This window comes from Tursiops truncatus, chromosome 9 (assembly GCF_011762595.2).
Source record: "Tursiops truncatus isolate mTurTru1 chromosome 9, mTurTru1.mat.Y, whole genome shotgun sequence".
NCBI classification, from domain to species: domain Eukaryota; kingdom Metazoa; phylum Chordata; class Mammalia; order Artiodactyla; family Delphinidae; genus Tursiops; species Tursiops truncatus.
The window spans coordinates 83,261,759-83,274,562 of record NC_047042.1 but is presented as its reverse complement, the minus strand read 5'-3'; the positions used below and the strand labels follow the sequence as shown (position 1 = coordinate 83,274,562).

At 39.1% G+C, this 12,804-nt stretch overlaps 2 protein-coding genes across 4 annotated transcripts in view; one reads left to right on the top strand and one right to left on the bottom strand.

Annotated features, from left to right (window-relative positions):
• The window catches only part of CPA4 (carboxypeptidase A4), a 79,041-nt gene extending 77,345 nt beyond the window's left edge, over positions 1–1,696 (bottom strand). The window contains 2 exon segments of the mRNA XM_073809940.1: positions 9–143; positions 237–1,696. The gene's annotated coding sequence lies outside the window, so the exon portion shown is untranslated.
• Positions 1,697–1,803: 107 nt separating this feature from the next.
• The window catches only part of TMEM209 (transmembrane protein 209), a 28,925-nt gene continuing 17,924 nt past the window's right edge, over positions 1,804–12,804 (top strand). The window contains exons 1-6 of one of the 3 annotated variants that reach the window (XM_073809938.1): positions 1,804–1,914; positions 2,863–2,999; positions 3,143–3,201; positions 4,019–4,150; positions 4,607–4,848; positions 10,690–10,891. In XM_073809938.1, coding sequence (XP_073666039.1) covers positions 1,849–1,914; positions 2,863–2,999; positions 3,143–3,201; positions 4,019–4,150; positions 4,607–4,848; positions 10,690–10,891 — 838 coding nt within the window. In that variant the 5' untranslated portion in view covers positions 1,804–1,848. Of the gene's footprint in view, positions 1,915–1,944; positions 2,113–2,862; positions 3,000–3,142; positions 3,202–4,018; positions 4,151–4,606; positions 4,849–10,689; positions 10,892–12,804 lie in introns of those variants that run through there. The other 2 variants (XM_019923975.3, XM_019923978.3) reach the window with 2 other exon arrangements.

Genomic DNA, 12,804 nt, shown 5'->3' with positions numbered 1-12,804 from the left:
AGATGTACCTGTTGTGAATTACATCAAACATGCAGAATTTCTTCTTATGAAAGAGTCAGACATGGGTTGGGGAGGAAACTCGTATTCTAACTTTGACTGTACATTTGCACAATTTTCAAGTTAGTTCATCTCTATATCTAAAACTAGAGCAAAACACCATTCCTGCTAAGGCAATCTAAAAAATATAAAAACTCCACTCCAAAAAAATTGGTTACATCTTTAAGAGCACAGCATACCTGCAGATTTTCATTAACATGCAATACCACAAGGAAACTTCATTTTCTTCTATTGGAACTTAGGAGCATTTTAGGAAAAAATTTTGGTCACTGGGACGTACAAGATGTAACAATCCGTTAGCTTATTATGACACGGCATGATGTTTTTATTAGAGGCACACTTTGCATCCCCACGAGCAAGTGTCCAGACCCTGCGCACGCATCCTGGACCATGCCGGTCTGCTTTAGGCCCTCATCGTCTCTTCCAGGAAGCTCACGGGGATCCAGGGCTGAGCCCGCCGCGACTCCTCGGGACTCACTGCGCCCCACTTCACCTGCCTTTCTACATAACCTACCGGCCTCCCCCGGGTTAAGCTCCTCCAAGTGGTAACCAGGGAAGATTTTATTTTCACATCCTCGCGCGGCTCAGCGGCACATTGTGGGCGTTTGTATTTGTTAGATAAAAGCAAACTGTAAGACAGGAATAAAGACGCAGACCAACTGAAGAACGGACTTGAGGATATGGGGAGGGGGAAGGGGGAGCTGTGACAGGAGAGTCATGGACATATACACACTAACAAACGTAGTAAGGTAGATAGCTAGTGGGAAGCAGCCGCATGGCACAGGGATATCGGCTCGGTGCTTTGTGACAGCCTGGAGGGGTGGGATAGGGAGGGTGGGAGGGAGGGAGACGCAAGAGGGAAGACATATGGGAACATATGTATAACTGATTCACTTTGTTATAAAGCAGAAACTAACACACCATTGTAAAGCAATTATACCCCAATAAAGATGTTAAAAAAAAAAAAAAGCAAACTGAACTCCCTGATGAACCTTTTCCTCAGGATTAGAAATTCTTCCAAAGAATATGCAGGAAAAGTAAAGAGTGGGTTTTTTTAGAAAAAAAAACCCTCAAAACCACTAACAACTTTAACAAAACAATTTGGTTTTTCTTGTTACTGCTGCACCCTCGTTACACGGATATTTTAGAATTTACATCGGGTCAGAACACTTAATTTTTTTTTTTTTTTTAAACACAGAGGTATGAGAAATGCTTTGTCATTGCTGATGGTGTCTGGACCCATCATCAAGTACTCTGTATCCTACACTTGGCCACCCTGCTTAATAAAATCTGCTTTAAAATGTGTCCATAGGGCTTCCCTGGTGGCGCAGTGGTTGAGAGCCCGCCTGCCGTTGCAGGGGACACGGGTTTGTGCCCTGCTCCGGGAAGATCCCACATGCCGTGGAGTGGCTGGGCCCGTGAGCCATGGCCGCTGAGCCTGCGCGTCCGGAGCCTGTACTCCGCAACGGGAGAGGCCACAACAGTGAGAGGCCCGCGTACCGAAAACAAAAAAAAATGTGTCCATAAGCGCCCTAAGGAAGCTAAAGTTATATTAATATATAGAAATTCAGCTTCTTATAGTTATTACTTTTTACTGCGGGCTCAGAACCTGGTCTGAATTTTTCCGGCTGAGCTTTCTCCCCTCACCTGAGCTGGCGCCACAAATCCAACGGCTGTTTCCCTGGTAACGCTCCTAGCCCCTGTCCCTCCCCAACTCCCCTCTTCTCGCGAGAAGAAAGAGTCTCGTACTTCCTGTAACTGTAGCTCCACAAGCCAGTCGCTTTCGCCTTAATGCTTGGCTTCGCGCATGTGCAGTGGAGAGTGGCGCGAGCCAGCCGTTTCCGGGCGAAGAACGCGGTGCGTTTTCGGGATTATCTTTGTGGTGTTTGGACTCTTGAGTCCACGCGGGCCGTGGGAGTTAACGTGCGTGTGGACCTGCCGAGGGTTCAGCCAAAGGGGAGTGTGGCCAGACCTTCCACTACCCGTGGTGGAAGGGAGGAAAGAAGCCGTAAAGTTTGTGCTGCGAGAGCCAGGGAGGGAAGCTCTCCGCATTGGGTAGTGTTGACTCGGGGGCAGGGTGGCGGGAAGGGTACTGCTCTTACTCTGTGGGAGACGACTCCATGTATCTGGAACAAGTCTTAACACTTGTCTGCAAGAGATGAGGCCTAGGAAAACAGACAGAGGAAATAATAAATCCTAATGTGGACCAAAACTGCGCACTCTCCCCAACTCACCCGTATCCCCTTCACACCATGAGTATTCGCCCTTCTCAAACTTAAATCCCTATATTTTATCAGCAGCACGAATCAGAGATCTCTGGCGTGTGTCGGTCGTGTGCAGAGTTGTTAAATAAAGATCATAGGCAGTTAATGACTTATGCACGAGCATGTGGGAGGAGAGTAATGACATATCTTATTTGGAATACTTTCTCCCAAAACTTGGTATTTTGAATTTCTTATAGCCCTTGGCCTAGTCCTTGTGACATATTCCAAAAACACAACAGGGCGTAATTGCAAGCATAACCACTAACCCTTAAATTACAAAATAAGATATTTTTCTTTATTGGAAGTGTTAAATTATTCTCTGAAGGAAACAGCCAGTTCTCTGTTGATACAGTGTGGTGCCAATGAAGCTGTAATTTAGGGTTCCCTTTTCATATACTAATATTAAAATTAGAAAAAGTTAGGAAAGACATTTGAAGATGAGGAAAAGTAGATGCAATTTTTAGTTACCTTATAACAAGTTTGATTTCTTAAATGGAGAAGTAGTTTCTTTTAATTAATTCTGCTTTTTGATTTTGAACAGATGCAAGGGGAGCCAAACCCTAGTGCTTCCCTTATTGACAGAACCATCAAGATGAGAAAAGAAACAGAAGCTAGGAAAGTGGTTTTAGCCTGGGGACTCCTAAATGTATCTATGGCTGGAATGATATATACTGAAATGTAAGTTAATTAGCCAAAAAGGGAGGGAAAAGTGAAAATTTAAGAGGCCAATGGTTGGTTCCACAGGTTTTGTGTTTGTTTTAATTTTTGGTGTGGTTTGGTTTTGTTTTGTTACTATTAAAAAGCCTTTTTAATTTTTTCAGGACTGGAAGAATGTGTAGTTTATATTATAATGTGAGATACTGGCCCCTCTGGTATATAGGTAAGTAATTAATTTTCACTGCAATGTAGTTACTCCCAGTGAAAAACTGTGTTCCAGTTTAATTCAGCTTAGTATTCATTCCTTTATTCGACAAATATTTGAGTGCCTGCTGTGTTCCCAAAACTGGGAATACACCAGGAAGGGAACAAGGAATATTCTAGTAGAAGAGACAATCAAATTAATAATACGATTCCAGATAATCAGGAAAAATAAAGTTTGGAGCTGGTAAGATTTGTGTTTGTATTTGTCTCCCTCAATTGCCTTCCCTACTTCTCTACTTTTTCACCTTTCAAGATCAACCCGATTTCTACTCCATTGATGACTTCCTCAGTTTCCTCATCCTTCCTCTCTGTCTGCTCTTCAGTAGTCCTTGGGTATAAAGGGTCCTTATGGCCATTGAAGTAAATTCCAAAGTCTAATACATACATTAAGCTAAAGTCTGTGATAGGGAAGTGGTGTGGCAAGTGGAAGAGCAAGAGTTTTGGAATCTGCATACCTGAGTTAGAATCATGGCTTCAATAACTAGCTGTGAGCTACTGCAAAAGTCACTTGACTTCTTTACAACTGGTGGTTGATCTTTAAAACAAAGATGAAAATGTTTACTGTAAAAGCTTGTAAAGATTAGTGATAATATTTTGAAACTCACTGGTAAATGCCCTACACATAATAGACATTCATTAAGTGAAGTGGTAACTCTTAGGAATAAGAAGATAGTTTTCAATTTTGTTGTTAATCTGCTAAAGTATGCATGGTTTTGTTTCCCCCCTTTAAATGTTCCACCCCCCTTTTAAAAAATAAATAAATTGTTCTCTTCCAGAGCTTGCCCTTGGATTTCTCTTCAGCCTAAACGCTTTATTTGATTTTTGGAGATATTTCAAGTACACTGTGGCACCAACAAGTCTGGTTGTTAGCCCTGGACAGCAAACACTTTTAGGGTTGAAAACAGCTGGTAAGTGTTTCATATCTTTTGCAAAGGTGGGTGAAAGGTTGGCAATAAATCTTTCTCAATTTAATTTTCTCATAGACTCAGCTAGAAGGGACTCCTAAGGCCATCTGGTTCAACTGTATTTAACAGTTCTACAATAAATGGTCTTAAGATCAATGATTATCTTTCCTATTTATATAAATTGAGTAACATTCACAGTCTCATGGAATTTTGTTCCATTGTTTAATTACTGTTAAACTTAAATTACTAACTTTTGCTACATTAAAGCCAATTTCTTATTTTGAACTCTATGGAAATGGTAAACAACCATTTGTGTCCTTTGGTAGTAATACTTTATGTAATTTAACAACCAGGTCACTCTATTACTTGCCCTTTTCCTGAAGGAAAAGATTCAGTTCATTAAATCTGTTTTCATAGAAATTTTATTTATACTTACAATTATTTGTTTGTTCCTTCTAGTTGTACAGACTACTCCTCCACGTGATCTGGCAGCACCCCAAATCCCTCCCTCTCCACCTTCTCCTTCAATTCAGGGTCAGAGTGTATTAAGTTATAGCCCATCTCGCTCACCCAGTACCAGCCCCAAGTTCACCACCAGCTGTATAACTGGATACAGCCCTCAGCTACAAGGTCTGTCATCAGGTGGCAGTGGTTCTTATAGCCCTGGAGTGACCTACTCACCCATCAGTGGTTATAACAAGGTAATGACTCTTTTCTCTTGGCCAATCACATTACCATTTTAGAATTGGGAGGTTTGAACTGAAAATCATCTAGTGAGTCGAAACTCCTTCTTTTATCAATGAAGAAACCCAGGACCAGTGGATAATTGACTTGCCCAAATTGCCCATTTAAGAGCTAAGAATAGAAGCCAGATTTCCTGACAGCAGTTAGAAGTTCTTTATATCACATCTTAAAACAAAAGAAAAGATTTAGCTTTTGAAAAGATAACAAACTGAGGTTCACCATCTAGGATTTTTCTGCAGTCTTTAAAACAAGTTGAAATTATGATGATTTTCTACTCTAGTTTCCTTTACTCATGTTTTCCCTCTTTCTTTGCTTCTTTATGTGAAACTTTTATATATTCTTATAGAATATTAATGCTTTTCATCATACTGGAGTATCTTCTAAGCTAGAAACTGGGATTGTCATGTAACTTGACTCTTGAGTATGAATACTCTCCATAGGATGATTAGAAACCTTCATACCATCTCCCACAGTAAAGTGGACTTTAGTTTTAATTTTTAGGCTTGATAGAAACAAAATTGACAAATTTGAAATGTGACTCCTGCCTGATGCATAAGGCTATAAAGTAGACGTTAAAAGAGGGATGGTCACATTTTCAAGTACTTTTTTTTTGGCCACACCACGTGGCTTGCAGGATCTTACTTCCCTGACCAGGGATTGAACCCGTGTTCCCTGCAGTGGAAGCACGGAGGCCTAACCACTGGACCGCCAGGGAATTCCTGGGATGGTAACATATTCAGATGCTGACACTAGTTAGACTAATATCTCTATAGTTAAATGAGAAATATCTGGAAATGAAATCAACACACTGTCTGCCCTTACCCTTTTACATAATATTCTTTGTAATGAAATTCCATACTACTGGTTACCTAATAATAATTTTGGCAAGTAATGGAATTTAGAAAATTTTGTATAAGTTAAATATTATGAGGGTAATTTATAACCCATAGGTAAATATGACTTTTTAAAATAGTTTTACTTTGTTTTCATGGGAAAAGTACCATATGATCATTACGGAAAGTTAGGAAATTAGTAGAAAAAAATCACTCATCATCCTACCACCCAAACATAATTTCTGTTTAATGCCTACTTAATACTCATCTCGTGGATATACCCTAGTTTACTCTTGAATATTTAAGTTATTTTTATTTCCTAAAAATTATTATTAGTATCTACTAATTAGCTCTGTACATAAAGCTCATAACATTGCTTAATTATCTTGTTTTCTACTATATTATAACCTTGAGCACAAGATTATGTGTTTTTACTCATCTTTGTTTCCTTAGCACAGTGTATGGAATATAGATGCTATATGTGTCTGTTGAATCAAAGTAATACTTTGGAAAAATTAATGAAATTAATAATTATTTTTCTGGAGAAAAAAATGCTAAAATTGATATAGCCACTATGGAGAACAGTATGGAGGTTCCTTAAAAAACTAAAAGCAGAACTACCATACGACCCAGCATTCCCACTACTGGGCAAATACCCTGAGAAAACCATAATTCAAAAAGAGTCATGTACCAAAATGTTCATTGCAGCTCTATTTACAGTAGCCAGGACATGGAAGCAACCTAAGTGTCCATCAACAGATGAATGGATAAAGAAGGTGTGGCACATATATACAATGGAATATTACTGAGGCATAAAAGGGACAAAACTGAGTTATTTGTAATGAGGTGGATGGACCTAGAGTCTGTCATACAGAGTGAAGTAAGTCAGAAAGAGAAAAACAAATACCATATGCTAACACATATATATGGAATCTAAAAAAAAAAGAAAAGAAAAAGAAAAAATGGTCAGAAGAACCTAGGGGCAAGATGGGAATAAAGATGCAGACCTACTAGAGAATGGACTTGAGGATACAGGGAGGGGGAAAGGTAAGCTGGGACGAAGAGAGTGGCATGGGCGTATATACACTACCAAACGTAAAATAGATAGCTAGTGGGAAGCAGCTGCATAACACAGGGAGATCAGTTTGATGCTTGTGACCACCTAGAGGGATGGGATAGGGAGGGAGGGAGGGAGATGCAAGAGGGAAGAGATATGGGGACATATGTATATGTATAGCTGATTCACTTTGTTATAAAGCAGAAACTAACACACCATAGTAAAGCTGTTATACTCCAATAAAGATGTTAAAAAAAAATAAAATGGTAAAATTGACAAAGTAGTAGAAAACCTAAATAAGGAAGAAAATTTTAAAACTATTAATCAAATACATCCACAGAACACATTAGGGCCCAGAAGTTTTACCACTGAGTTCTTTTAAATTTTCCAGAAACAATTACTTTTTAAACTTTTGATTATGGAAATTTTCAAACACACACAATAATGAAGGGACAAGTATAGTGAACTCCTGCGTATCTATTACCCATCTTCAACAGTTTTCAACATTTTGCTATTGTATGAACAGATCATTCTGATCCAATAAAACATGTTAGAAGTGTAAGCTCCAGAGTTAGAAAACTGGAGGAGATTGGTTCAAGATGGCAGAGTAGAAGGACATGTGCTCATCTCTTCTTGTGAGAGCACTGAAATCACAACTAACTGCTGAATAACCATCGAAAGGAAGATGCTGGAACTCACCAAAAAAGATACCCCACAATCAAAGACAAAGGAGAAGCCACATTGAGACAGTAGGAGGGGCGCAATCACAATAAAATCAAATCCCATACCCACCAGGTGAGCAACCCAGAAACTGGAGAACAATTATACCACAGAACTTCTCCTACTGGAGTGAAAGTTCTGAGCCCCATGTTAGGGGGTCTGGCAACATGAGTAGGAATCCCCAGAGAATCTGACTTTGAAGGCCAGCAGGATTTGGTTGCAGGACTTCCACAGGACTGGGGGAAACAGAGACTCCACTCTTGGAGGGCACACACAAAGTCTTGTGTGCACCAGGACCCAGGGGAAGGAGCAGTGACCCCATAGGAGACTGAACCAACCTACCCACTAGTGTTGGAGGGTCTCCTGCAGAGGTGGGGGGTGGCTGAGGCTTACAGTGGGGACAGGGGCACTGGCAGCGGCAGTTCTGGGAAGTACTCATTGGCGTGAGCCCTCCTGGGGGCCGCCCCACCATATATCCTGTAGGCTCCAGTGCTGGGTCACCTTGGGCCAAACAACTAACAGGGAGGGAACACAGCCCCACCCATCAGCAGACAAGTTTTATTGAGCATGGCCCTGCCCACCAGAGAAAGACCCAGTCCCTCTTAGATAGCCTCATCCACCAGAGGGCAGACAGCAGAAGCAAGAGCTACAGTCTTTCAGCCTGCAGAACGAAAACCACAATCACAGAAAGTTAGACAAAATGAAAAAGCAGAGGATTATGTCCGAGATAAAACCCCAGAAAAACAACTAAATGAAGTGGAAACAGGCAACCCTCCAGAAAAAGAATTCAGAATAATGATAGTGAAGATGATCCAGGATCTCGGAAAAAGAATGGAGGCAAAGATTGAGAAGATGCAAGAAATGTTTCACAAAGACCTAGAAGAACTAAAGAACAAACAGATGAACAATACAATAACTGAAATGAAAAATACACTAGAAGGAATAATAGAATAACTGAGACAGAAGAATGGGTAAGTGACCTGGAAGACAGAATGGTGGAAATCACTGCCTTCGAACAGAATAGAGTCAGAAACCTGGAATGGTGTCCTGGTATGATCTTGAGAAGTTACCTAACCTCTTATACCTAAAATTAATACAGTAATAATATTTACCACTTACTGAGAGGGTGAAATAAGGTAATGTAAATGAATCATAAAATATTTTGCCCCTTGAGCAAGATAAAACCAGTTAATGAAACAGTAACCCAAATACAGTCACTATATATAAGGATTTAACATGTTAATTGAAATAAAAGAAAAATCAATGTGGAAGAGGATTAACATTTTTATTTGTAAACAGCATTAAATATTATAAAATTTGTTAATCCTTAATTTATTACAAACTAATATAAATTGATCATGAAACCCCAGTAGAAAAAAAATTGTCAACGTACTGGAGTAAGTAGTTAATATAATAGGTAATACTACTGACAAGTAATTGTATTTTTAAGGTGTTTAACTTAATAAGTATAAGGAAAATGCAAATTAAATATACATTTTTTAGAATTTTATATATCATAAATATTTTTAAATAGTAATGCTGATGGACACATACCAAAATAGGTATTCCTATCTATTCTCTTCTGATAGGAGTATAACTTAGTACAACATTTTCATTTAATAGAATGGAAATGTGTATTAAAAATGTTCATATGCTTTGGTCAAGTCATTTCAGTTCTAGGGATCTCCTAAAGGAAGTCATCAGAAATTAAGCTAAGATTTATGCACAAAGATGCTGATCATAACATTATTCACAGTAACCAAAAATTTTAGACAATCCAAATGTCTAGAATATAAGAATGTAAAAATAAATTATGATAGATTTGTATTACGAAGTATTATATCGCTAGTAAGAATATTTACAAAGGATTTTTATAGAAAAATTCTTGTTAACTTTAAAAAAACAATATAATGCTAAAGGGTATTATCAATTATATAAAAACAAAAATATATTAACATATATGTACATTTAAAGAGTTGAAAATACATGAAATGTGAAAAAGGATTATAGTATCTCTAGGTGGTAGAGTTACAAGTATGGCTTATTTTCTTCATGCTTTTCATTTTTTAAAATATACATATAGGGCTTCCCTGGTGGCGCAGTGGTTGAGAGTCCGCCTGCTGATGCAGGGGACACGGGCTCGTGCCCTGGTCCGGGAAGATCCCACATGCCGCAGAGCGGCTGGGCCCGTGAGCCACGGCCACTGGGCCTGCGCGTCCGGAGCCTGTGCTCCGCAATGGGAGAGACCACGGCAGTGAGAGGCCCGCATACCGCAAAAAAATAAAAAATAAAATATACATATATTACTTTTTTGGAAAATAGACTATTTTTAGAACAGTTTCACGTTCACAGCAGAATTAAGAGGAATAGAAAAGAGATTTTCTGTGTACCCCTGCCCCCGGCACAGGCACAGCTTCCCCCACTATCAACATCTTGCTGCAGAGTTGTATGAATAGAAGAGCCTGCACTGACACATCATTATCACCCAGAGTCCATAGTTTACATTAGCATTCACTCTTGGTGGTGTACGGTCAATGTGTCTGGACAAACATATGACATGTATCCACCATTATGGTTTCATACAGAGTAATTTCATTGCCCTAAAAATCCTTTGTGCTCTGCTTATACATCCTCCCCCTACCCCAACCTTTTCCACAATCATACAATATGTAGCCTTTTCAGATTGGCTTCTTTCACTTAGTAATATGCATTTAAGTTTCCTCCACGTCTTTTCATGGCTTGCTAGCTCATTTCCTTTAGTGCTGAATAACATTCCATCATCTGGATGTACCACAGTTTATCCACTGACCTACTGAAGGACATCTTGGTTGCTTCCAAGTTTTGACAGTTACGAATAAAGTTTCTTATAAACGTCTGTGTGCAGGTCTTTGTATGGACATAAATTTTCAGCTTTGGGGGGTAAATGCCAAGGAGGAGGATGTTTGTTATGGTAATAGTACGTTTAGTTTTGTAAGAAACTGCCAAACTGTCTTCCAAAGTGACTGTTTTGCATTCTCACCAGCAATGAATCCAAGTTCCTGTTACTCTACATCCTTGCCAGCATTTGGTGTTGTCAGTGCTCTGGATTTTGGCCATTCTAATTGGTGTGTGCTCTTTGAAAGTCAAAAACCAAAACAAAGACATTTCAGTTAAAGAAAAATAAAATAAAGTTCTTTTATTTTGTATAGTTGGCCAGCTATAGTCCCTCTCCATCTTCTCCATACCCTACCACTGTTGGACCAGTGGAGAACAGTGGATTGAGATCTCGCTACCGTTCTTCACCCACCGTCTACAACTCCCCTACTGACAAAGAAGACTACATGACAGACCTACGAACCTTGGATACTTTTCTTAGAAGTGAAGAAGAGAAACAGCATAGAGTTAAGCTGGGTACATATATATTTTATTTAGATCTATTGTACGTATTTTTGTGTCATTTTACGTTATCTTCAACCTTTACTTTGATCCCATACATAAATGTTTAAGTCCTTTAGTAATACACCTTGTGTAGCTTAGGAGAGAAATACATTTTGGTTTTGTATTTTGTTCAGTTAGAAGAATTAAGTTCACCAAAATTTAAGATGTAAAATATAGCTGAGTTAACGGAAATCTTGAACCTTTTGTCTACATTACTATTGAAAGCTTTTTCGTGTAAGTTATAATTTGTTTAAAAGTTGAGGTCATAAAACTGTTTTTGATGCGGTCCGCAGCAGAGCTTCGTGAAGTGATAGTTGTCTCCTTTCAGGTAGTCCTTGGGAAGGTTGGTGTGGCAGGGAGGCTGGTGAGAGCATGGATTTACTCCAGAAGTGCTGTTGTTTTTGGAACATTTTTTAACTTGTCTCTAGTTTGCCTTGGGGAGCAGTGTTAGCAAATCTTAATCTATTTGGGGTGGATTTGATTATTACAAAGTCTATTATTGAAACCAAGTTAGGCTATTGAGCCGAGTAATGATTTTTCCCCCTCAGGAACTTTCACAGAAAGCACATTAGGTGCTAAAGCATGGCCACAGTGAGGAAGCCAATTATTGGACCATGGCTCTTTGTGTCACTTGAAATCTCTCTATTGATTTTTAATTTAATTTTGCCTGAAAGTGCCACAGATGTCAAAGAAACAAATCAATATTATCTTGTTATTTGTTGATACATGCTTTTTTTTCTTTTTAAATTTTGAAATATTTCAAGGATACCGAAAATTATAGAGTGGGATACAAAGAACCCTATGTACCCTCTACATATTTTTGTCATATCCAGGTATTTTCTGACTTGCATTTTTATTTCTTCATTGACATATAGGAGTTATTTAGAAATATTGTTTGGAAGTATTATTGGTGATTGGTGTTGCTTTTAATTTCCAAGTGTGTGAAATGAAAGGCTTTGTTATCTGTTTTTTCCTAAGTTAATTGTACTCTGGCTAGAGATTTTGATCTGTACCCTATTAATTTTTTAATATTTTTTTTATTTTTTTCGGTACATGGGCCTCTCACTGTTGTGGCCTCTCCCGTTGCGGAGCACAGGCTCCGGACGCACAGGCCCAGCAGCCATGGCTCACAGGCCCAGCCGCTCCACGGCACGTGGGATCCTCCTGGACCGGGGCACGAACCCGTGTCCCCTGCAGTGGCAGGCGGACTCCCAACCACTGCGCCACCAGGAAGCCCCCCCCACAGTTTGTTTGTTTTAGCCAGTTTGAACTGATAGTTCTTTCTTCAGTGGTGTCTGAACTGCTGTTTAACTAACTCATTGAGCTCTTTGTCTTCTTTTCTTTTTTCAGTTTTCAGAGTTTCATTTGGTTCTCTTTCAGATATGCCTGATTTAGAGTATCTTGTTTTGTTCTTATATTTTCAATTCTTTTTCCTATCTCAATCACTTTAAACGTGCTTTTTAAAAGTCTCTGTCAAGTAGTTCAGTTATCTAAAGTTCTTGGAGATTACATGCTAACATTTTTTTCTTGTTGACTCATTTGCTTGGAGACATGTTTCCCTGTGATTTATGTAATTTTTGTTTGTTTTTGGTAAGCTCATCTTCAGAAGAATTTTATCTGTGCTTTTTCTGTCCTAGGCAGGCTGGATGGAAGCCTTGTTTCCTGCCAGCAGTTTTATATTTGCCTCTACCGGGTGCCTAAGGAACATCATTGACCTTGAACTAACTTAAGTAATTTTGGGGCTTGGAGGTTCCTGGACCTCACAGGGAGTGTAAACGGGCACTATAAACCCATGTGAAGATAGATCTGTAATTTTTAAATCTCTGGGGGTTTCTTTTTAAACAGCCTAAGAGAGACAAGCTTCCTTATTATTTCCTGGTGTCAGT